Source organism: Jaculus jaculus, chromosome 13, assembly GCF_020740685.1.
Source record: "Jaculus jaculus isolate mJacJac1 chromosome 13, mJacJac1.mat.Y.cur, whole genome shotgun sequence".
Lineage (NCBI taxonomy): Eukaryota > Metazoa > Chordata > Mammalia > Rodentia > Dipodidae > Jaculus > Jaculus jaculus.
This window is the reverse complement of record NC_059114.1, coordinates 46,757,754-46,784,176: the sequence shown is the minus strand read 5'-3', so window position 1 is coordinate 46,784,176 and position 26,423 is coordinate 46,757,754. Positions and strand designations below refer to the sequence as shown.

The 26,423-nt window shown below is 42.4% G+C and overlaps 1 protein-coding gene across 2 annotated transcripts in view; it reads left to right on the top strand.

Moving 5' to 3' along the window:
* Ube2d2 (ubiquitin conjugating enzyme E2 D2) overlaps positions 1–26,423 on the top strand; it is a 43,705-nt gene that overhangs the window by 12,188 nt on the left and 5,094 nt on the right. For both annotated transcript variants that reach the window (XM_045132878.1, XM_004652433.2), the window contains exons 2-5: positions 10,281–10,344; positions 19,690–19,721; positions 19,800–19,877; positions 19,962–20,067. In XM_045132878.1, coding sequence (XP_044988813.1) covers positions 10,281–10,344; positions 19,690–19,721; positions 19,800–19,877; positions 19,962–20,067 — 280 coding nt within the window. The remainder of the gene's footprint in view (positions 1–10,280; positions 10,345–19,689; positions 19,722–19,799; positions 19,878–19,961; positions 20,068–26,423) is intronic.

The following is a 26,423-nucleotide window of genomic DNA, read 5'->3' as shown; positions in this document are numbered from 1 at the left end:
CATAATTGAATTAATTTTTTTTGTTTGTTTGTTTTGGTTTGTTGAGGTAGGGCCTCACTCTAGCTCTGGAACTCACTATATAGTTTCAGGGTGGCCTCAAACTCAAGACAGTCCTCCTACCTCTGCCTCCTGAGTGCTGGGATTAAAGGCATGTGCCACCACACCCAGCCACAATTGAATTTCTTGACTACATTTACTATCTTCTGGAAGAGGCTATGTGTTGTCCTTACTACACAGCTCTTAGTGATACAGAAATGTTGGGGTTCCTCATTGATGCACCAATAATTTAGGATGTTTTGGATTTTTTGGTTTTTCTAGGTAGGGTCTTGCTCTAGCACAGGCTGATCTGGAATTCACTTTGTAGTCTCAGGGTGACTTTGAACTCATAGCAGTCCTCCTACCTCTACCTCCCAAATGCTGGGATTAGAGGTGTGTGTTGCCATGCCTAGCTTTTTATATTATTTTACTTATTTGAGTGAGAGAGGGAGAGGCAGGTAGAGAATAGCTACTGCAAAAGAACTCCAGACCCATGGGCCACCTGTGTGCATCTGGCTTATGTGGGTACTGGGGAATTAAACCTGGGCCCTTAGGCTTCACAGGCAAATGCCTTAACCGCTAAGCCACCTCTCCAGCCTTTTGTTTTGGTTTTTCAAGGTACGGTTTCATTCTAGTCCAGGCTGACCTGGAATTCACTCTGTAGTCTCAGGGTGGCCTTGACCTCATGGCAATGATCCTCCTTATCTGCTGGGCATCAGCCCATTTTAAAAAAATAAATAATTATTTTATTTATTTGCAAGCAGAGAGAAAAAGATTGCTGGGGGGAAAGGGTGTTAGGATATGAAAATTGCTATGTCAGGACTTCTAGCCACTGCAAAAGAACTGGTGATACATGTACATCTGGCTAGAGGAAGACTCTTACCTTGAAAAACAAAAGCAAAACAAACAGAGCCAGGCATAATGGATAGTAGTGTAAGCCTTTAATTAAGCCAGCACTCAGAAGGTACTTCTACAAAACTGATAGACTACAGAAAAAAACCTGGGGGCCAGAGGTAGGAGAATCACCATGAGTTCAAGACCATCCTGGAACTGTAGAGTGAGTTCCAGGTCAGTCTGGGCTAGAATAAAATCCTACCTAGAAAATAAGACAAACATAAATAAATAGGGCTTGAGAGATGGCTTAATGGTTAGGTGCATGCTTGTGAAGCCTAAAGGCCCAGGTTTGATTCTCCGGGTACCATGTAAGCCAGATGAACATGGTGGCGCATGCATCTGGAGTTCATTTGCAGTGGCTAGAGGCCCTGGCATGCCCAGTCTCTATTTCTCTTTCTCTCTCTCTCTCTCTGTCTCTAATAAATAAATCTGAAGGAAAAAAGAAAACAAAACAAAACATTTCTCAGGACTTCTCCCTGTCTAATGAATTAAGTGTGGAGGAAATTTTATAAAAAGATGTTTCTCAGATGTATCTATTTATACTTGTCTAGTGTTAATATTGTGTAGTGTCTAGTGTTGGAGGTTGGACTGTTCCAGGGAGATGAAAGAATCTGTTAGGAGGTGATTATAGCAATTGTTATAAAACATACTCTTAGGCTTGAAACTTGGTTCTTTTCTTTTTTTTAAAATAAAAGATTTTTATTTATTTATTTAATTTATTTGTTTGAGAGTGACAGAGAGAAAGAGGCAGATAGAGAGCGAGAAAGAGAGAGAATGGGCGTGCCAGAGCTTCCAGCCACTGCAAACGAACTCCAGATGCTTACGCCTCCTTGTGCATCAGGCTAATGTGGGTCCTGGGGAATTGAGCCTCGAACCGGGGTCCTTAGACTTTACAAGCAAGCGCTTAACCGCTACACCATCTCTCCAGCCCCAAAATAATTTTTTTTGTGTGCTTTGATTTATCACATGACAGGTTTGCAGATAGGTTAACTTCATTGGGTCCTCTCATCCGTTTCTCTTTTTGTGTTGTGCTAGGGACTGAACCAAGGGCCTTTTCACATGATAAGTGAATTAAACTTCAGCCCCTGCACTTTCTGTACAACCAGGCTTGTCATTTTGGTGCTGTATGGTTGTGGTGATGAATTAATCATATTTTTGTTTGTTTTCAGGGCAGGGTCTCACTGTTGCCCAGGGTGTCCTGGGACTCTCACTGTAGCCCCTGGCTGGCCTCATTCAAAGTGATTCTCCTACCTCAGCCTCCAGAGTGCTGGGACTAAAGGTGTGCTGTTTTAGATTTTTGCATTTATGTATTGACCTTCGTGTGTGCGTGCGTGTGTTTTATATGCACATTTTGTACATGCCCCAGAATGTTAGGTTTCCCCTTTCACTCATCTACCTGTATCCTTGAGACAGTCTTCCTCATCAGCCCAGAACTGCAGTTTTCTGTCTATGAGCCCCAGAGAGTTTCTGATCTTCATTCCACTTTCCCTATAGGACTGAAGTTCAGACATGTGTATATGGCCATACTCAGCTTTTGATATGGGTGCTGGGAATCAGACCTGGGCCTTTTCAGTCCCCTGTGCTTGCTGCAGACACTTTTGCTTGCTGAGTCATCTGCCAGCTCCAGCATTCATCTATCTATCCTAGACTCTAGCTAGGCCAACCTCAAACTTCCTGTGTAGCCAAGGATGACCTTGCATTTGTGATACTGTTGTTTCTACCTACTGAGTGCTGGGATTACAGGTATGTACCACCGTGCCTGGTTTATGTAGTGCTGGGGATCACACCTAAAGCTTTGTGCATGCTAGGCATGGGCCTTAACAACTGACCTACAACATCTCCAACCTTTATTTTATTTATTTTTTGAGGCAAGGTCCTATTGTATCCCAGCTAACTTCATACTCAATGGCAGTTTTCTTATCTCAACCTCCTTAGTGCTGAGATTACACACCCAGCCTAAGAAAGGTTCCTGATCCTAGATAATGAACTGTGGAAAGCCAGACAGGCCTGTAGTCCATGCTGCTTGGGAACCTGAAGTGAAAATGTCTTGAACCTAGGAATTGTAGGTGAGTCTGGGTACACACATAGCAGGACTTCAAAATAAGTCATCAAGGGTTAGAGATACGGCTTAGTGTAGTTAAGGCACTTGCCTGCAAAGCCAAAGGACCCAGGTTTGATTCCCCAGGACCCACTAAAGCCAGATGCACAAGGTGGCACATGTGCCTTTGTTCATTTGCAGTGGCAAGAGTCCCTGGCGTGCCCATTTTCTCTGTCTCTCTCTTCCCCTTCCTCCCCCCCTTTTTTTCAAATAAATCAATAAATAATTTTAAAAAAATGAGTTGGGCATGCCATTGCACACCTTTAATCTCAGCATTTAGGAGGCAGAAGTAGGAGGATCACCATGAGTTCAAGGCTACCCTGAGACTACATAGTAGAAATTCCAGGTCAGTCTGGGCTGGAATGAAACACTACCCCAAAAAAATGAAAATAAATAAAAAATAGCAAGCAAACCTGAAATATTGTGAATGTTGTCTTGAATTACAGGGGGACAATTTCATCTAAATGGTTGCTGCTGAAGTGCTTACTTTTTTTTTTTTTTTTTTTGAGGTAGGGTCTCCCTCTGGTCCAGGCTGATTTGGAATTAGCTATGTAGTCTCAGGATGGCCTTGAACTCTTAGCCATTCTCCTTCCCCTGCCTCCCAAATGCTGGGACTAAAGGCATTCCCCATCACACGTGGCTCAAACAGATTCTTTATGCTTAGTCAGGTGAGGTGCCTAGGCTACAGTTTGAGACCTTGTTTAAAAAATAAAACAAAACAGACAACAAAAAAGAATTCCTTGTTTTTAGTGTTATGGTCTTTCCTCCAAACAATTTTTCTTAAAAAAAATTATTTATTTATTTGCAAGCAGAGAGAGAGAAAGAGAAGAGAGACAGATGGAATATTGGTGTGCCAGGGCCTTCAGCCTCTGCAAAGAAACTCCAGATGCATGTGCCACTTTGTGCATCTGGTACTAAAGAGTTGATCTGGGATTGTTAGGCTTTGCAGGCAAGCACTGAGTCATCTCTCCTCTTCTCAAACAACTTTTCAGATTCAGTTATTAAATTTTTTTGTTTGAGATGGATCTCACTGTATGTATAGCCTAGGTAACCTCCAACATTGTATAGCTCAAACAGGCCTCAAATTGTTGATCCTCTGTGGTGGTTTAATTGTAAATGTCCCCATAGTCTTAAGTGTTTAAGTTGCCTGCATAATCTCCAGCTAGTGGAGATGTCTCTGTGTGGTAGAACTTGCTGAAGGTTGTCTGTTGCTAGGGACTGACCTTGGGGTTGATTGGCTTACTATTTTTTTTTTTTTTATTTTTTGGTTTTTTTGAGGTAGGGTCTCACTCTGGTCCAGGCTGACCTGGAATTAACTCTGTAGTCTCAGGGTGGCCTTGAACTCCTGGCAATCCTCCTACCTCTGCCTCCCAAGTGCTGGGATTAAAGGCGTGCACCACCACACCCAGCTCTTGGCTTACTATTGTGGATAGCCAGCTAACTCCAATCCAGTAACTCTCTCTGCTGCCAGATGCATAAGGTGATGCATGTGCACAAGGTGGCACATCTGGAGTTTGATTTCAGTGGCTAAGGCCTTAATGCACCAATTCTCTCTCCCCACCCATGAAAAAAAAATTTTAATTGGTTTTAAATAAAACCTTTCTTTCCAGAAGCTGCTTCTGGTTGGGTGTTTTGTCCCAGCAAGGAGAAAGTAACTACTATAACCTCCTAAGTGCTGGGAGTTGTCAACATTGTCACACAAAAATTTAAGAATTTTCTAGAATCTGAAAAAAAGCAACTTAAAAGAAAATCTGTAAGGCTGGAGAGATGGCTCTGTAGGTAAAGGTGCTTGCAAAAAAAAATTCTTTTAATCTCTGGACTAGGGAGCTTAGTGGGTAAAGTGTTCTTTGTATAAGCATGAGGACATGAGTTCATAAACCCAGAACCACATTAAAAGAAAAGGAGCCATCCGTGGTGTCTTATTCCCTTAATCCCAGCACTCAAGAGACAAAGGTAGGAGGATGGGCATGAATTTGAGACCACCCTGAGATTGCATAGGGAAGTCCAGGTCAGCCTGGGCTAGGGCAAGACCCTACTTCCAAAAAAAAAAAAAAAGGAAAAAAAGTGGGGTGGTGTGTACTTGTAATCCCAGTGCTGGGGATGGAGACACAGATCCCTTAGGGCTCACTAACCAGTCAATCCAACCTAATTAGTAAACTCTAGGTCTGTGAGAGATTCTTTCTCAATAAAAGTTGGGCACAATGTTGTGGCACACACCTTTAATCTCAGCACCCTGTAGGCAGGGTAGGAGAATTGCTCTGATTTCCAGGCCAGCTTGAAACTGCATAGTGAATTCCAGGTCAGCCTGAGCTAGACTTATTTAGGCCCTACCTCAAAAAAGAAGAAAAAAAAAAATAGTTGGATGAGGTTCCTAAGGTTGTCTAATAAGCTCCACACACACATTCAGACACTTGGCACATGCACACACATAATAAAATTCTGTCTCTGAAAACTGAAACATATAAACTGCCTTCAGAAGAGAATAATCAGGCTTAGTGAGTAAAGTGCTTGCTGTACCAATACGAGGACTCAAGTTTGGCTCTCCAGCACCTTTATATATATATGCTGTATGGGTATGACAGCCACCTGTAAGTTCCAGGGCCAGTCTGGCATTCTCACAGTGGTTTAAATGTGTATTTTGGGATGGGGGAGATTGCAAAGCCTGCTGGCTCCAGTTTGATTTCCCAGTAAAGGTAGATTCAGAAAGTGACTTATTCATCTGTGGTTCTTGTGCAATGACCCTGGTATTGCTATATACTTTTACTTTGTTTCCCTCCTCCCCACAAAATATATTTAATAATGCTTCAAGATGGAAAGCAAGGTCTTTTTTACCTTTTGATATCCATATACATTGTGGCACCCGTGCTCAAACACACAAAGAGAGAATCTTCATCTTACATGTGTATGCACATATGTACATGTATGGGTATGTTTATGTGTGTGTGGGTGTATGTGGAGTCTGGAGAGCAGCCTTGAGTGTCTTGGTAAAAGCATGCTGTCCACTTCTTTTTGAGTCAGGGTTCTGCATTATCTGGGGCTCAGGTATTAAACTGGCCAGCTAGCCCAAGGTATTTTTCTGTCTCTGCCTCCCAAGTGCTGGGATTATTGATATGGACAACCTGCCTGGTGTTTGTGTGGGATCTGGGGAGCAAACAAAGGTCCTCATGCTTGCAGGGTATGCTTTTAACTAACTGAGCCATCTCCCCAACTCTCACCATGTCTGAAAAGCCGCTAAAACATGAACTTCCACTTTTTGTAAACATTCATTAAGTGCTGGGCATGATGGTATGTGCCTATAACCCTGACACTTGGGAGTTTAAGGACAGCCTAGGCTATACATCTAAAACATGAATGAATGAATTAATGAATTAATGAATGAATGAATGAATGAACGAACCAACCAACCAACCAATCTACTTAAAGGCAATTTGTAGTGTTGTATCTGGTGTCTGCATCTTCTGGGGTGCCTGGGAGGATGTGAAATTAACACACAACACAAAGTGTGACAATGCAGGGGCTGCAGAGATGACTCAGCAGTTAAAGCCTTTGCCTGCAAAGCCTAAGGACCCTGGTTCAATTCCCTAATACCCCTATAAGCCAGATACACAAGGTGGCGCAAGCACTTGGAGTTTGTTTGCAGTGGCTGGAGGCCCTGGTGCACCAACTCTGTTTTCCTCCCTTTCTCCCTTTTCTCATATGACAGTCTGAGGGTCAGGAGGAAGCCAGCACTAAAGAGCTCCCCAAACTGACTGGTTATGCTTGCTACCTTCATTCAGTTTCAGGCAATCGAAGCTATGGGGAGTCTGAGCATAAGATTATGAATTGGTTTGACTTTTTAGGAAATCTTTGGAGAAGTTCTTAAGCAGGAACTCTACCCAAGGTACATAGTTTGCCATGTCCTCAGGCTAGTAAAGATTAACGGTTGATCCCTTCAACTGTACAGAGAGCAAAGTACAGATAATTAATCCAGTGACCACCAAAGTGGAAGGACAAGTGTATGAGAACCTGGAGGATGGATTAATTGTTGGCAAAGTCCTGGTGTCAAGACATCTTTTTTAAAAAGCAAGGGAAAGAATGTTCTTACTGCTTCTCCCTCGGTTAAAATAAATAGATAAGTAATAAATAATAATTAAAATAAGGAGCGCATGGGTACATCCAAGGCCTCAAGCCACTGCAGACAAACTCGATACGGTCTGGCTTTATGTGGGTACTGGGGAATAGAATTCTGGTCCTTATGCTTTGTAGGCAAGTGTGTTAACCACTGAGCCATCTTTCCAACCACAAATTTTATATAAATTTTATACAAATTTTAATGTTATACATGAAAAACATAAGACATTAGTTTAACACATAACAAAACCATCATTTTCAAAAATAATTTTTTATGGCGGGGGAGAGAATTGGCCTGCCAGGGCCTCTGTCAGCTGCAGTCGAACTCCACACCCATGCTCCACCTTGCATGCTTGTGTCACTTCTTACGTCTGGCTTACATTGGACCTAGAGAGTCAAACATGGGTCCTTAGGCTTTGCAGGCAAGCACCTTACCCACTAAGGCATCTTTCCAGCCCAGTGCCATCCTTCCCCCCCACTCCCTTTTTGGCTTTTGGAGGTAGTCTCACTCTGGCCCAGGCTGATCTGGACCTTAGTCTCAGGGTGGCCTCGAACTCACAGCAATCCTCCTTCCTCTGCCTCCCGGGTGCTGGGATTAAAGGCATGTGCCACCATACCCTGCTCTTTTTGTATGTTTGTTTTTATGAGGTAGGGTCTTACTCTAGCTCAGGTTGATCTGGAATTCACTGTGTAGTCTCATGGTGACCTCAAACTCACAACAGTCCTATCTCTGCCTTCCAAATTCTGGCTTTCTTTTTATTTATATTTATTATTATTATTTTGGTTTTGGAGGTGGGGTCTTGCCCTATCCTAGGCTGACCAGGAATTCACTTTGTAGTCTCAGAGTAGCCTTGAACTCATGATGATCCTCCTACCTCTACCTCACCAGTGCTGGGATTAAAGGCGTGTGCCACCATGCCTGCCTTCTTTTTATATTTGTTTTTAAGGAGAGAGAGATTGAGAATTGGGCGCACCAGGGTCTCCAGCCACTGCAGACAAACTCCAGACACATGGACCACCTAACTTGAGTTCCTGAGGATTATAACAAGTGTCCTGCTCTGTGGGAAATTGTTCTCCTTGTTAGCCTGGCAGAATCAGTTTCAAGGATGTGGAAGGTCCATGTTGCTTACAGTTCTGCTGTAGAACTCACCTTTATTTTCTTACCTCTCCATTTCCTAGGTTTTTACGTTTCTTGAATCAGTTACAAAATTTCTGTTGCAGGTGGCAGTCGTATGTACTGTCCAGCAGTGTTGGGAGGACACAAAATGACCATGCAACACAAAATAGGGTTTAATGGAGGGTCGAGAAACACTAGAGTGTATCCTGAACTGTGGCAGTCAAAGTTATGGGGAGTTTGAGCAAAAGACAGGTCATGGGGCTACAGAGATGCCTCAATAACTGAGGAGCTTGCCTGCAAAGAGGAATGATTCCAGTTCTCCAGAACCCATGGAAAGCCAGTTGCACAAAGTGGCACATGCCTCTTAAGTGCTGGGATTAAAGGCATGCACCACCATGCCTGACAAAGGCTAGTGTTTTGTTCAGAGTCTTGGGATTTTTTTTTTAATGAAGGACTAATTTAAAACCTTGAATTTTTTTTATTCATTTATTTAATTTCTGTGTGTGTGTGGTTATGCCAGGACTTTTTGCCAAATGAACTGCAGATGCTTTATACCACATTTTGCATGCAGCTTACATGAGTGGCTTAGGAATTGAACCTGTTCAGGCAGGCTTTGTGAGTGACTGCCTTTAACCATCTTCTTAGCACCTACAACCTAGAATATTCTAATATATGAGAATGTGCCCAGGCTGGAGAGAGATGGATTAGCAATTAAGTTGCTTGGCTGCAAAGCCTAAGAACTCACATTTGAATCTCCAGGTCTCACATAAGCCAGATGCACAATAACACAAGTGTGCAATGTCGCACATGCACACAAGGGGGTGCACCATCTGGAGTTCCTTCACAGCAGCTGAAGGCCCTAGCACACCCATTCTCTCTCAAAATTCTAAAACAAATGTTTTGTGCTGTGGTGGCACACGCCTTTAATCCCAGCACTTGGGAGGCAGGGTAGGTGGTTCACCGTGAGTTCAAGGCCACCCTCAGACTACATAGTGAATTCAAAGCCTGGGCTACAGCGAGACTCTACCTTGAAAATAAAGAATGTCAATGTGCATCCACGGGCGTAGGCTCATGCCTGTAATCCTAGTACTTGGGAGGCATTTAAACCAGAGGCATTTAAACCAGACGCATAAGGTGGTGCATGTGTCTGGAGTTTGTTTGCAGTAGCTACAGGCCCTGGTGCACCCATTCTCTTTCTGTCTCTCGAATAAAATAAAAAAGTGTATAAACTAAAATGAGAAATGAATGTGAAGTTTGCATTTAAAATGACTTATTGGGGCTGGAGAGCTGATGTAGTGGTTAAGACATTTGCCAGTGAAGCCTAAGGACCCAGGTTCAATTCTCCAAATCCCATGTAAGCCAGATGCACATGGTGGCACATGCATCTGGAGTTCGTTTGCAATGGCTAGAGGCCCTGGTGTGTCCATTCTCTCTCTTTCCCTCTCCCTCTAATAAATAAATAAACAAAATATTTTAAAAATGACTTCTTAGGGCCAGAGCGATGCCGCTTGCATATTTAAAAATTACCCCCACCCCATTTTTTTCTGTGTTGGGCTTTAAATTCGAGACTTAACACACAGATGTAGAATTAGCTCAGTGGTAGAGAGTTTGCCTAGCAAGACAAAAACCAAAACAAGAAACTGGAAAGATGGCTTGGTGGTTAAGGTGTTTGCCTGTGAAGCCTAAGGAACCAGGTTCAGTTCCCCAATACCCACATGAAACTAGATGTACAAAAACGTTATGTGGCTCTTTATAGCACTTTTTGCCTTAGTCTCAATAGTTATCTACTCAACTCTAAGCAAAGCAGATATTATAACTTTGAGCTATACTTTCAACTTTCCCACTTTATAAAACCTTGATTTGTAGTCATAAATCCAAAATACTTTAAGTGTTCACCATCTACTTCCCTGACATTGAAGAAATATTTCTAAAAGAGTTTCCCCAGTAAATAAGAGAGAGAGAATATTGGTGACAATACAAATTTAGTAGCAATGTAAAATTATGTTTCTTTGTTTTTTTCTTAAGGAATTGAATGACCTGGCACGGGATCCCCCAGCACAGTGTTCAGCAGGTCCTGTTGGAGATGATAGTAAGTATTTAAATAGAACGATGGAATAAAACACCATAAACTCTGCTTTAAAATAGAGAAGAAATGAAATATTTTGCAATAAAAGAAATGAGGCTGGGCGTGGTGGCACATTACTTTAATCCCAGCATTCTGGAGGCAGAGGTAGGAGGATCACTGTGGGTTCAAGGCCACCCTGAGACTGATTAGGTCAGTCTGGACTGGAGTGAAATTACCTTTAAAAAACCAAAACCAATAATAATAATAAATCAAAAACAAAACAAAAAGAATGAGGTAGCTGGGAGTAGTGGTGCACACCTTTAGTCCCATCACTTGGGAGGCAGAGGTAGGTTCTCTGTGAGTTTGAGACCAGCCTGGACTATAGAGTGAGTTCTAGGTCAGCCTGGGCTAGAGTGAGACTCTACTTTGAACACAGCCTTGTTCCCACACACAAAAAATTAGTGGTATTGCGTCGTGGATGAATGCTGAAAAGATTATCTCAAATGAGGGAAGCTATGCTATATGAGTTAAAAAGACAGGATATTAATAGCTTCATCAAATAAGAGATTGAGGAAGAGGTTAACAATTGTTACACAACTCTTGGAAGTGTTCTAAAAACCATTGGAATCATACACTTTCCATGTGTGAATTATATGGTATGTATATTATAGAGCTAGCTGCTTAAAAGATAATCCAAAAAATATTTATCTTGTGTTGTGGGTGGGGATGTTGCTTAGTAGTAGAGTGCTTGCCAAGTGTGTACAACACTCCAGGTGTGACCCTTAGCACAAAAACCACCAACATTTTTGAGGTAGAAATACAGCTTACTGGTAATTTGTATAATTAATGTCTGCAAGGGACTGTTTGACCTTGATGACCACATCAAACATGTCTAGTTTTTATTGTTGTTGTTGTTTTTAGGAGTATTATTGCTAGGGATTGAACCCAGGACTTTGCACATAATCAGTAAGCACTCCAATTCCGAGCTGTTTCCTCAGCTCTGGTCTTTTATGTATCTCAGGTCAAATACTGAAATATCAAAATTATCTGCCTTCTTAAAGAAAAACATAGGTACCTAGAGAGCTATAAAATTGCTGAGGTCTGGAGAGATGGCTTAGCTGTACTTCCCTGTGAAGTCTAAAGCCCCACATTCAGTTCCATAGTACCCATGTAAGCCAGATGCAGAAGGCGTCACATGGGTATGGAGTTCTCATGCAGTGTCTAGATGCACTGGCACACCCATTTTCTCTTATCTCCCCCCTCCAATAAATAAGTAAATTTAAAATTGCTTATCTATATTGTGTTCGGTGATAAAAAAAAAATATTGGGGCTGGAGAGATGGCTTAGCGGTTAAGCGCTTGCCTGTGAAGCCTAAGGACCCCGGTTCGAGGCTCGGTTCCCCAGGTCCCACGTTAGCCAGATGCACGAGGGGGCGCACACGTCTGGAGTTCGTTTGCAGAGGCTGGAAGCCCTGGCGCGCCCATTCTCTCTCTCTCCCTCTCTCTGTCCTTCTCTCTGTGTCTGTCGCTCTCAAATAAATAAATAAAAATTTTTTAAAAAAAGAGGTTTATTTAAAAAATATATATATATTGGAAATTTCTGTGGATGGTTGTTTCTACCTGAGGATAAACTACCATTGAAAGGGGAGGGGCCTGGTGGCACATGCCTTTAGTTCCCAGCACATTGGAGTCAGAGCTAAGAGGATTACAATGAGTTTGAGGACAAGCTGAGACTACATAGTGAATTCCAGGTTAACCTGGGCTATAGCAAGAGCCTTCCTCGAAAAACCAAAACAAAAAGGGGGACAGGCTGGAGAGATGGCTTTAGAGGTTAAGGCATTTGTCTGCAAAGCCTAAGGACCAATGTTCAACACCCCAGGTCCCATGTAAGCTAGATGTACAAGGTAATGGAAGTGCAAGATAGTATATGTGCACAAGGTGGCACACATATCTGTAATTCGATTTATAATGGTTGGAAGACTCTGACTCACCAATATCCTCCCCCCTTGTGCGCACATGCACTTGCGCACTCAGTGTCTCTGAAAACATTTTTTTTAATTTGGTTATGGTGGCGCACACCTTTAATCTCAGCACTTGAGAGACAGAGATAGGAGGATAACCCTGAGTCGAGGCCACCTGAGACTACATAGTGAATTCCAGGTCAGCCTGAGATAGAATGAAACCCTACCTCAAAACAACAAAAAGCCTGCTGGTATCTTCTTAAACTACTTAAAAGATACAGAAATTGAAATTGGACGAAGGTGCTTGGTGGATAAAGCACTCAGCAGTCAAGCCAGAATATCCCACATAAATAGCCAGAAGTGGGCAGGAGAGATGGCTTAGCGGTTAAATGCTTGCCTGTGAAGCCTGAGGACCTCGGTCCGAGGCTCGATTCCCCAGGATCCACGTTAGCCAGATGCACAAGGGGTTGCACACATTTGGAGTTCGTTTTCAGTGGCTGGAGGCTGTGGCACGCCCATTCTCTCTCTCTCTCTCTGCCTCTTGCTCTCTCTGTCACTTTCAAATAAATAAGTAAAAAATAAAAAGGCATGCACCAACATGCTGGGCTTGAACAAATTAAAAATAGCCAGAAGCTGTGGTGGGATTCTGTAGTTCCTGCCTGGGATATTGAGGGAAGACCCTATCTCCAAGAACAGCAGAAAGAATAAAGTGGAGTGGAACTGAAGAGATGGCTTAGCAGTTAAGGCTGGTGAAGCCTCAGGACCCAGGTTCAATTCCCCAGGACCCACGTAAGCCAGATATACAAGGTGGCACATGTGTCCGGAGTTTGTTTGCAGTGGGTAGAGGCCTTGGCATGCTCATTCTCCCCCCCCACACCCATAAAATGAAATGAAATAAAAATTTTTAAGCGGAGACTTGAAGTTACTTTAAAATACCCACTTTTTTTCTTTTTTTTTTACGGGGGGGGGGAGAGAGAATGGGTATGCAAATGACCTCCAGAAGCGTGTGCCCCCTTGTGCATCTGGCTTACGTGGGTCCTGGGGAATCGAGCCTCGAACCGGGGTCCTTAGGCTTCACAGGCAAGCGCTTAACTGCTAAGCCATCTCTCCAGCCCTAAAATACCCATTTTTAAAAAATATATTTATTTGATAGAGAGATACAGAAATAGGCAGGTGGGGGAGGGGGGACAATAGGCACGCCAGGGACTGCAAAGGAACTCCAGATGCATGCACCATCATGTGCATCTGACTTAGGTAAGTCCTTTGGCTTTGCAGGCAAGCTTTAACCGCTAAGCCATCATCTCTCCAGTACTAAAATACCCATTTTTGCCAGGTGTGGTGGCACATACCATTAATCCCAGCATTCAGGAGGCAAAGGTGGTAGGGTTGTGCTGAATCCAGGTCAGCCTGGGATGAAACCATAAAAAAATTTTTTTTTTACCAGGGTACAATATCACTGTAGCCCAGGTTAACATGAAAATCACTGTAGTCCCAGTCTGGCCTCAAACTTACATTGTTCCCCCTATTGTTCCCCTTCCAAGATACTAGGATTAAAGTCATGTGCCACCACACCCAGTTAACGTAACCTACGTACGTGTGTGTGTGTGTGTGTGTGTGTGTGTGTGTGTGTGTGTAAAACATGGTAAGGATGATTTATTTGCCTTTCCCAGTCTTTGATCTTCCTCAGATAGAACTCTTGTCCATCAGCACATAGCCATCTGTTCTGTCACACTGGCTGGGTCCTCCATGCAGTGCAGACAAGAGGCTTACCCTGCTGGAATTGCTCTGTGAGAAGACTGCTGATTTTGGTCTTCTTTTTCCTTTCATTCTATTTCTTTTGTATTTTCTCTCATTTTTTGTTAAGAATATCTTCCTTCTCAGGAGTTAGCCTGGCCTCCTCCTTGTAGCCCAGAGGTAGCATATAGTGGGACAAGTATTTTATTTTATTCTTTGATTTTTCGAGGTAGGGTCTCATTAACTCAGGCTGACCTGGAATTCACTATGTAGTCTCAGGGTGGCCTTGAACTCATGGGTGATCCTACATCTGCCTCCCCAGTGCTGAGATTAAAGGTGTGTGCCACCACGCTCTTTTCTCTTTTTCTTTTTGGTTTTTCCAGGTAGGGACTCAGTATAGCCCAAACTGACCTATAATTCACTGTGTAGACTCAAGGTGGCCTCCTACCTCTGCCTCTTGAGTGCTGGAATTAAGCATGTGCCAACATGCCTGGCTGCTGTTACTTTTTATCTTTCTTTGCAAACATGGCCGATGTTTACGTGGCATAGGTCAGTCAGTATTGGCAGCAGGATCTTTCACATCCAGCAAAATAACCTTTTTTAGTTTTTCGAGGTAGGGTTTCACTCTAGTCCAGGCTGACCTGGAATTTACTGTGTAGTCTCAGGGTGGCCTGGAACTCAAGGCGATCCTCCTACCTCTGCTTCCTAAGTCCTGAGATTAAAGGTGCATGCTGCCACGCTCAGCTAAAATAACCAAACTTTAATGCACTACTTTTTTTTTTCCACTTTTCTGCTATGATCTGGTAGCAGAAAGAAGTGTACTTGAAGATACATTAGTCATATTTTATCTACCTTGCTTTGTTCTGAGCACTTTTTAGAACTACTCCATTGAGGTAAGTTCAGATGTAGGTCTCTAAAGGTTTAGTCTCAAACTTAATAAATATTCTCACTATCCCTTTTTAAAACTTTTGTTTGAGAGAGAATTGGCATGTGAGGACCTCAGACTGCTGTCAATTTCCAGCCACTTGCAACTACCTAGTGGGCATAGGTGACCTTACCTTGCCTCACTTTTGTGTGTCTGGCTAATGTGGGATCTGGAGAGTCGAACATGAGTCCTTGGGCTTTGCAGGCAAGCGCCTTAACTACTAAGCCATCTCCAGCCCTCACTATCCCTTTTAACTTGATTTCATCCAGGGTTCCAAAGAGTAATTTTTATCTGTGGACATCACAGTTAAATAAGTTCCTACAACAGATTATAGATTTTAGTTTCTTTTTTTTAAAAAAATTATTTTATGTATTTATTCATTTGAGAGGGGTGAGAAGGAGAAAACTCAGATAGAGAATGGGTGCTCCAGAGCCTCAAGCTACTGCAAACAAACTCTAAGCGCATGCACCACCTTGTGTATCTGGCTTTACATGGGTCCTGCATAATCCAACTCAGGTCCTTGAGCAATGGAGGCAAGCACCTTAACTACTAAACCTTCAATCCAGCCCTCTTTTTTTTTTTAAAAAAAGTTTATTTATTAACAACTTCCATGATTGTAAACAATATCCCATGGTAATGCCCTCTCTTCCCCCCTTTTCCCCTTTAAAACTCCATTCTCCATCATATCCCCTCCCCCTTTCATACTGTTTTGATGGCATGGTCTTTTCCTCCTATTGTGATGGTCTTGTGTAGGTAGTGTCAGGCACTGTGAGGTCATGGATATCCAGGCCATTTTGTGTCTGGGGGTAGCACGGTGCAAGAAGTCCTACCCTTTCTTTGGCTTACATTCTTTCTGCCACCTCTTCTGCAGTGGACCCTGAGCCTTGAAAAGTATGATAGAGATATTGCAGTGCTGAGCATTCCTCTGGCACTTCTTCCCAGCACCATGATGCCTTCTAAGTCATCCCAAAGTCACTGCCATCTGAAAAGAGAAGGTTCTCTACTTGATGCCCTGAGACTACATACTAAATTTCAGGTCAGCCTGGGCTAGAGTGACCCCTGACCTTGAAAAACAAAACAAAGAAAAATTTTATTTACCTTTAGCCAGCATGTTCTGACCTAGATATTTTTGTTTCCTTGTTCTTATACTTTTTTCTTTCTTCTCTGTCCTTTTTTATTTTTTATTTTTTAAAATGTTTTAGACAGGGGCTTAGTCTTAGCCCAGACTGACCTGGAACTCATAACAGAACTCACATGACCATCCTACCTGCTGGGATTAAGGGTTTGGGTATAAGTGCATACACATGTGTGCAAATGTCTGAACAACCTCACATGTCATTCTTCAGGTGTCATCCCACCCCCTTTTTTTGAGATAGGGTCTATTAATATCCTGGAACTTCCAAATAGGTTAGAATCAACTGAGCTCAGTTCCTTATGTTTGTGAGGCAAGCACTTTACTAACTGAGCAATTTCCCCAGCCCAATTCCTATACACACACACACACACACACACACACACACACACGGTAAGAAAGAAAGACAGTATGAGTATTCCAAGGCCTGGTGGAGCTTCAAATGAACTCCATATGTGTGTGTCACTTTGTACATCTAGCTTTAGAAAATCAAACCTGGGCTAAAGGTTTTGAAGCAAGGGCCTTTAGCCACTGAACCATCTAATCCAGACCCTCTTTTTAAAATTTTTTGTAGCATTTTTGTTTTTTTAATAAGGTTTTTTTTTTTTTTTTTTTTTTTTTTCCTCGAGGTAGCATCTAGATATAGCCCAGGCTGACCGGGAATTAACTATTTAGTCTCAGGCTTGCCTCAGACTCATAGTGATCCTGCTACCTTGGCTTCTCTAGTGCTGTGATTAAAGGTATGTGCCACCTTTAATACTTTCATAAAAGTTTAATTTATAAAAATATTTTACATGCTGAGCATGGTGGCTCACTCCTTTAATCCCAGAATTTGGGAGGCAGAGGTAGGAGGATTGCTATGAGTTTGAGACCACCTTAACACTACATAGTGAATTCCAGGTCTGCCTGGGCTAGAGTGAAACCCTACCTCGAAAACCCAAAAAATTATACATATTTTATGTGCTGGAGAGATGGCTTAGCTGTTAAGGTACTTGCCTGCAAAGCCAAAGGACCCAACTTTGATTCCCCAGGACCCATGTAAGCCAGATACACAAAGTGGCACATGCATCTGGAACTCATTTGCAGCGTTTGAAGGCCCTGGTGCATCCATTCTCTGTCTGCTTCTCTCTCTCAAATAAAAGTAAAAATATTTTTAGAGCTGGCCATGGTGGAGCACGCCTTTAATCCCAGCACTAGGAAGGCAGAGGAAGGAGGATTGCCATGAGTTCAAGTCCACCCTGAGACTACATAGTGAATTCTAGGTCAGCCTGAGCTAGAGTGAGACCCTACCTTGACAAACCAGGAAGAAAAAAAGTTTTATGTGCCAGGCATGCTGGTGCATAACTTTAATCCCAACACTCAGGAGACAGAGGTAGGAGGATTGCCATGAATTAGAGGCCAGGTTAGCCTGGAGAGATGGCTTTGTGGTAAGGCGCTTGCCTATGAAGTTTAATTAGGGACCCAGGTTTGATTCCCCACCACACATGTAAGCCAGGTGGTACAAGCTCTAGAGTTCATGTACAGTGGCTGGAGGCTCTGGTGCACCCATTCTTTCTCTGTCTCTTCCTCTCCCCCTTTCTCCCACACAAATAAATAAAATACTTTGAAAAGTGTTTTAATCTATTTGTGACCTAGAAAAAATGGCAGACAGTATAGGCAAGCCAGAGCCTCTTGCCACTGTAAACGAACTCCAGATACATGCATCATCCTGTGCAACTGTGACTTTAGGTGGGTGCTAGGGAATCAAACCCAGGTTGTTAGGCTTTGCAAACAGGCACTTTTATCTGCTGAGCCATCTCTCCAGCCCAGATTTGGGTCATTTATTTTTTAAATATTTTATCTATTTATTTATCTGATGATAGAGGAAGAGAGAGGTATATTTAGAAAGAATATGCATGTCAGGGCCTCTAGCCACTGCAAACAAACTTCAGGTGTGTGCATCACTTTGTACATTTATTTGGCTTTACCTGGGCAATTGAACCTGGTACCTTAGTCTAAGCAACCTCTCCAGCTCCCTTGGGCCTTTTAAAATATTTGGCATGTCCAATCTCTACAGATCTTATGTGAGGCAAGAGCAGTTTCACACATACCCACTAGGTGGCGAAAGCACCTGGAGTTTTATTGCAGTGGCTTGAGGTTCTGGCACTCCAATTCTTTCTCCCACTCTTGTTCTCCCACTAACAGAATTGGGAGGAGGGTCTGGAAAGATGGCTTAGCCGTTAAAGCTGCAACCCTCCAGATCCCATGTAATAAACCAGATGCCCAAAGGTGAGACAAGTGTGAGGTTGTACATGCCCATTAGGTGGTGTAATCATCTGGAGTTTAATTCAGTGGCTGAGGCCTTGGTGCACCAATTGTCACTCCAAAAAAAAAAAAATTGGTTGTGTATGTGTAGTGATACAGTATATGAGTTTATGTTCAGATGTATGCAACCTGTCAAATGTATGCAGTCCATAGGAGAACATTGGGTATCCTCTTTCAACTCACCTGCCTGTTCCTTTAGATGAGTCACTCAACCCAAAGTTGTCATTTTCACTTATTTTGTTATTTGTGAAAGAAAGGGATTGGGCATGTCAGGGCCTCTAGCCACTGCAAATGAACACCAGACCCATGAGCCACCATGTACATCTGCCTTACATGGCTTCTGGGTAGTCAAACTTGTGCCTTAGCAACATTAAGCCATATCGCTAGCCCCAGCAATTCTCTCCATGGAAGTTCTTATCATCGGAATCTTAAATATCCTGCAGATAAGAGCACTTATAATTAATGCCTTTTCATTTCTAGATGCAGATTTAAATTGAGGTCCATTACACAGTTGCTCATAATTTTGTCTAGTAGTGTTTTTAACTAATAAATAAAATAAAAGTAATTCTTTTAAAATATATGTATTATTGAGTGAAGATGGGATTCAGTGGGCCCGGGGGATTTTGAAGGAAGAAAAGAGAAGGTTGTAGAGAAAATCATGATCATGGTTTTTTATGGAAATTGTCAATAAAAAGTTAAAAAAGAAAAAGAACTGGGCATGATGGTGCACCCCTAAAATACCAGCACTTGGGAGGCTGAAGTAGGAGGATCACTGTGAGTTCAAGGCCACCTAGGGAGGCTACATAGTAATTTCTAGGTCAGCCTCCACTAGAGCAAAACCCTACCTTGAAAAACAAAACAAAAAGTATTTTACATGTAATTGTGCTGAAATGACTTACCCTTGAAAGCAATAAAATACGTATGTAGCACGTTTGTCTGACATGAGTTTGGAGGCAGGATCTCACTCTAACCCATCTCCATATGTTGTCCTGGCTGGTCTTCCCTCAGTTTCCCCCATGTAGGGGTTATGTATGTCTCCATGCCTGGCTCCAAATATATTTTACTTGATCAGTAATTATTTTTACCTCATCAGTACTATAGGCTTTTAATTTTTTTTTTAGACCTGTGCCCACATCCTCCATTGCAAAAAGGTTTTAACTCACAGTAGATTTAGATTTTTTCATTCTGCCAATAATCTTTATCATATTGCATATTAAATGAACTGGCTTAGATGAGAAATGGTATATTATGATTGTATAGCTATAATGTGGATATTGTTAAATGTTTATTTTTTTCCTTGTTTTTTTTTCCCAGTGTTTCATTGGCAAGCTACAATAATGGGGCCAGTAAGTATTCAGATTAATTTCAGAATAAATATCTTATGTAATTTATTCAATGTTAAATTCCATTTTTCTTATCAACAGAATGACAGTCCCTACCAGGGTGGAGTATTTTTCTTGACAATTCATTTCCCAACAGATTACCCCTTCAAACCACCTAAGGTAATTGGGATATGATAGTGCCTTCTAATATGCTTTGTATATTGTGGTAATAAATCAATTTACAAAAGATTTTTCTTTTTTTAGGTTGCATTTACAACAAGAATTTATCATCCAAATATTAACAGTAATGGCAGCATTTGTCTTGATATTCTACGATCACAGTGGTCTCCAGCACTAACTATTTCAAAAGGTAATGGAATGGTTATTTGATATCATACTAAAGTAACTGCTGCTTTTGTTGTAGGTTGTTTTTTTTTTTTTTAAAGAATATATATTTGGGGGGTAGGGGAATTCAAGGTAGGGTATATTACTTAGCCCTGGCTGACCTGGAATTCACTATGTAGTCTCAAGGTAGCATTGAACTCATGACAGTGCTCCTACCCCTGCCTCCCAAGTGCTGGGATTAAAGATGTGCACCACCATACCCGTTTTTTGTTTTTTTGTTTTTTTAATATAACTCACCTTTTAAGAGGAACAAACTTCCTTAGTATGCAAATACAAAGAGTTGAGTTAGTTTGATTTCTCAGTACCCATGTAAAGCCAGATGCCCAAAGCAGTTCATGCACCTGGAGTTTGTATGCAGTGTCTAGAGATACTGGCACAGTCATTCTCTCTTTCTTTTTTTAGAGAGAGAGACAGAGAGAATTAGCATGCTACAGCCTCAGCCATTGAAATTGAACTCCCGGTGATTGTCCCACCTAGTGGGCATGTGTGATCTTGCGCATCTAGCTTACATTGGATCTGGAGAGTCAAACATGGGCCCTTAAGCTTTGCAGGCAAGCACCTTAACCTCTAAGCCACCTCTCCAGCCCCTCTTTCTCTTTCCTTCCCTCTCCCTCTCCTCACAAATAAATGAATAATTTAAAAAAAAACAGTCCAACTGTTAAAGGTTTTCTCAAGTCTTTAGATTACTATCAGAAAGAGATCCATCCTCTGAGATGATCATTTTTTTTCTCAGTTATTATTAATATTTTCCATGAGTATAAAAAATATCCCATGATAATACACTCCCTTCCCCCACTTTCCCTTTGAAATTGCATTCTCAAGATGATCATTTTTAATAATAGTGTTTAGTGCTGGATGTTTAGCTAAATAAAATGGGAGAGTGATTGCTCAATATTTACAAGGACTGAGGTTCAATCCCTATCACCCAGAATTTTTTTTCACCCAGATTTTTTAAATTCATTTTTAGTATGTAAAGGCTTATTGATAATAGTCCTGTGTTTGAAAATGTCTAAAGGTGGTTGCTAAGTTGGGCCTGGTGGAACACCCCTTAATCTCAGCATTTGGGAGACAGAGGTAGGGTGATTGCACTATGTTCAAGGCCAGCCTGGGACTACATAGTGAGTTCCAAGTCAGCCTACTCTAGTAGGATCCTACCTTTAACCTCCCCCCCCCGAAAATGACATGTGCTAGAGAGAGAGCTTATTGGCTAAGGCACTTGACTGTGAAGCCTAAGGACCAAGGTTTGATTCCCCAGTACCCATGCATGTGTTTTGAGTTCATTTGCCATGGCTAGAAGTCCTTGCATGTCCATGTGTCTCTCTATATATAAAAGATTATTTTTTTAGCTGGGCGTGGTGGCACACACCTTTAATACCAGTACTCAGGAGGCAGAGGTAGGAGGATCACCTTGAGTTTGAGGCTACCCTGCAACTACATAGTGAATGCCAGGTCAGCCTAGGCTAGAGTGAGACCCTACCTTCCCACCTTGAAAAAAATCAATTTATTTTGTTTACTTGAGAGAGGGAGAGAATAGAAATGCCTGGGCTTTCAGCTGCTGCAGAGGAACTCCAGATGCATGTGCCACCTTGTGCATTTTGTCTACATGGGTCCTGGGACATCAACCCTGGTTTCTTTTGGCTTTGCAGGCAAGCACTTTACCACTAAACCATCCCTCCAGTCCCTAAATAAATAGTAGATTTTTTTTTTTTTTTCTTGTTATACTGTCTTATCCCCTCTCCCTACTTTTTTGGTTTTCCAAGGTAGGGTCTCATGCTAGTTCAGGCTGACCTGGAATTCACTGTGTAGTCTCAGCATGGCTTTGAACCTAGAGTGATCCTTATGCTTCTGCCTCCTTAGCACTGGGAGTAATGGTGTGCAATACCACACCTGGCTCCCTGCTTCTTTTTTAAAAAAAAATTATTTAAGCCATGTGTGGTGGTGCATGCCTTTAATTCCAGCACTTAGGAGGCAGAGGTAGGAGAATCATTGTGAGTTTGAGGCCACCCTGAAACTACATAGTGAATTCCAGGTCAGCCAGAACAGGAGTGATACCCTGCCTCAAGAAATCAAATAATAATGATAAAATAGAACAAGGCTGAGGAGTTGGCTCAGTGGTTAAAGGTGCCTGCTTTGTAAGCCTGCTGGCCTGAAATCATCTTCCTAATGCCCATGTAAAGTCTTATACAGAACATGGTTCATGTACCTGTTTATTTGCAGAAGGAAGATTCCCTGGTGTGCCTATCCATATCTTCTCTATTCACAAATGAAAATGATTTTTATTTTTATTTATTTATTGGTATGTGTATATAATGTGTATGGGCATGCCAGGGTTGCTTGCCATTGCAAATGAACACTTGTCTGGCTTTATATTTGTGTCTGGGGACTTGAACCTGAGGCCTTTGCCCCACTGAACCATCTCTCCAGCCCCTCTTTTCCCCCTTTCCTCCTTCCCTCTCACCTTCCCATCTTCCCTCCCCTGGGTTTAAACCCAGGCACTCATGTATGCTAAGCATATACCCTGTTACACAACCATACCCTAAGGTTCCTCTGAAAATTTACATTAACAATTTAAATATATAGGGGCTGGAGAAATGGCTCAGCAGTTAAGGTGATTGCCTGCAAAGCCTAATTGACCAGGGTTCAATTCCCCAGTGCGCATGTAAAAACCAGGTGAACAAAGTAGTGCATGCATCTGTAGTTAGTTTGCAGTGGCTAGAGTCCCTGGCATGCCACTGTCTATTTTCCTTTCCTAGAAATAAAGAAAAGGGCCTCCCCCAGTACTGCGATTAAAGGCCTGTACCACCACACCCTGGAGGAGGCAGAGGTGGAAGGATCCCCATGAGTCCTAAGTCAGCCTGAGACTACATAGTGAATTCCAGGTCAGCCTGGACTAGAGTGGGACCCTACCTCAAAAAAACAAAACAGGGATGGAGGGATGGCTTAGCGGTTAAGGTGCTTGCCCTCAAAGCCAAAGGACCCAGGTTCAATTTCCAAACACCCCCAAGAGCCAGATGCACAAGGTGGTGTATGCATATGGAGTTTATTTGCAGTTGCTGAAGGCCGACACACCCATTCTCTCTGTGTGTCTCTCTAGCTCTATCTCCCTGCCCCCTCTCAAATGAGATAAAAACTTAATTTATAAAAAATAATAAGTAATAGACCAGAGATGTTTCTTCTGTAGTCCATACCTTCACTATCCTTCAGAAGTATTACTTTTTTTTTTGGTGAGTAGAGAGGTAGAGAGAATGGACCCTCCAGGGTCTCCAGCCACTGCAAACAAACTCCAGATACATGTGCTACTTTGTACATCTGGCTTTACATGGGTACTGGGGAATTGAACCTGTCATTATTAGGCTTTGCAGGCAAGCACCTTAGCCACTGAGCCGTCTCTCCAGCCCCTTCCTGGTGTGTTTTTGTTTGTAGTGGTGGGTTTGAACTTCAGACCAGGCAAGCACTATACCCACCACCAAGGTATATATATCCCCACCTTTTTTCATTATTTAAAAAAATTATTTATTTGGAGACAGGCATGTGGTACATGCCTTTAATCCCAGCACTAGGGAGGCAGGGGTAGGAGGATCGCCATGAGTTCATGGCCACCTTGAGACTACATAGTGAATTCCAGGTCAGCCTGGACCAGAATGAGACCCTACCTCAAAAATAAAAAAGAGGGCTGGAGACATGGCTTAGCGGTTAAGCGCTTGCCTGTGAAGCCTGAGGACCCCGGTTCGAGGCTCGGTTCCCCAGGTCCCACGTTAGCCAGATGCACAAGGGGGCGCACGCGTCTGGAGTTCGTTTGCAGAGGCTGGAAGCCCTGGCGCGCCCATTCTCTCTCTCTCTCCCTCTATCTGTCTTTCTCTCTGTGCCTGTCGCTCTCAAATAAATAAATAAATAAATAAAAAAGAACTTAGCTGGGTTTGGTGGTGTGTACCTTTAATCCCAGTACTTTGAGATTTGCTGAGGTTGGAGGGTTGCTGAGCTCAAGGCCAGTTTTGGGGCTCCAGAGTGGGTTCCAGGTGAGCCTGGGCTAGAGAGAGACCCTGCCTCAAAAAAAAGTAAATAAATTAATAAAATAAAATAAAAAAGAATTATTTGCATAGAGAGAGAGAATGGGCATGCCAGGGCCTTTAGCCACTGGAAGTAAACTCCTGATACATGCACCGCCGTGTGCATCATGAGTACTGGAGAATTGAACCTGGGTCATGGCATCATCACAAGCAAGCACCATAACCACTAAGTCATCTCTCCAGCCCTTCATTCTTTACGTATTTTGGTTTGTTTTTTTCCAGGTAGGGTCTTGCTCTAGCCCAAGCTGACCTGGAATTCACTATATAGTCAACAGGATGGCCTCGAAACTCATGATGATCCTCCTACCTCTGACTCTTGAGTGCTGGAATTAAAGGTGTGAGCCACCATGCCCGTATAATGTAGTTTTAAAAACCAAGTATGAGTAAGTTATTCAGGCTGTCCTAGAGTTTGTAATCCTCCTACCTCAGCTTCCCAAGTACTGTGATTACAAACCTGCACCACAGGTGTAGGTGTGTGTGTGTGTGTAATTTACTTACTTTTTCATGTTTTAAAAATATATTGTACTTAATAGGTTGATATTATATATATGTAAGTACAATGATTGAGATGGGGAGGTAATATGATATAGAATGGAATTTCAAAGGGGAAAGTGTCAGGGAGGAGGGAGGGAATTACTTTGGGATATTTTTAATAATCATGGAAAATGTTAATAAAAATTTTAAAATAAATAAATAAATTGTATATATATATTTGAGAGAGAGAATAGGCGCACCAGGGCCTCCAGCCACTGCAAACGAGGTCCAGACGTATTTGCCACCTTGAGCCTCTGGCTTGCTTGAATCCTGGGGAATCAAACTGAGTTCCTTTGGCTTTGCAGGCAAGCGCCTTAACCACTAAGCCACCCCTCCAGCCCTAAATTAAATATGTATGAATTTGGGTCAGGGATGTAGCTTAGTTGATAGTGTTTGTCAGGTATGGGTTGAGTTACTTAGTTGAGAGAATGAGAAAGGGAAAGAAGCAGAGAGAGAGAGAAAAGTAGAGATATTGGACCCTCCAGGGCCTTCAGCCTCTGCAAACAAATGTGCCACCTTGTGCCTCTGGTTTAATGTGAGTCCTGGGGAATTGAACCCGAGGTCCTTTGGTTTTGCAGGCCAATGCCTTAACTGCTAAGCTATCTCTCCAGCCCAGTTTTCTGTATATTTTTATTTGGGTGTGGAAATAGTTACTTTGCTATCATGTTGAGGATAAAAGGACTTGTTTCTTTTTTTCTCTTTTTGCGGGGGGGGGGGGGATTTTAGAGGTAGGGTCTCACTGAAGCTCAGGCTGACCTGGAATTCACTATGTAGTCTCAGGGTGACCTCAAAGGAACTCACAGTGATCCTCCTACCTCTGCCTCCCAAGTGCTGGCTTGGATTAAAGGCAGGTACCACCTCGCTGGTTGACTTGTCTTCTTCCCCTCCCACCACCTCCCCCCCCCCCCCAAACCCTTGATCTCTGCAGATGAGCTTATGTTTGATTTGGAATACACTGTGTAGTACCTAGGCTGGCCTCAGGGACTAGTGGTGTGTACCAGCATGCTTTGGTTAGACTGACTTTGGTAGGAAAATGAGCAAATCCTTTTTCTGCTGAATTTGGCTTTTGTTTTCTGTGTTTTGTTTTTAAGATAGATTCTCATGTTTCTCATGCTGGCCTCAAACTTAATGTAGCTTATCAGAGGCATGCACCACCATGCCCATTTTTTTGGGTTGCTTGGGATTGAAACCAAGGTTTTGTGCACGCTAGACAAACATTCTACCAACTGAGTCCCATCCCCAGTCTTGAGTTTGAAGTTTTGAGAGCAAAGTACACTCCTAGTCATTTATTTTGCTGTAGAACAGTAGAGAAATGGTCTAGTTGAATTTTGTTAACTTCAGAATGAAAGGATCTGAATTAAATTGTTAGGATATTGAACTTAAGGAATTCAGTAACCTTCGTTCCTCTGTTTTGCTTTCAGTAAGGAATATATAAGTTAATGATAGTTTTGAATGATAGAGGAAATTAAAAATTCAAAATTAATTTCATCTGTATTATTGAGAAAATGAGCTAGGCATGGTGGTGCACACCATTAATCCCAGTACTTGGGAGTCGGGTAGAATGATTGCTGTGAGTTTGAGGCCAACCTGAGAATACATAGTGAGTTCCAGGTTAGCCTGGGCTAAAGTGAGACCCTACCTTGAAAAACAAGAGAGAGAGAGAAAAAATGGCTTAGGGGAGATAGAGAGTTTGAAACCTTAATATGCTGTATCCTCTGAT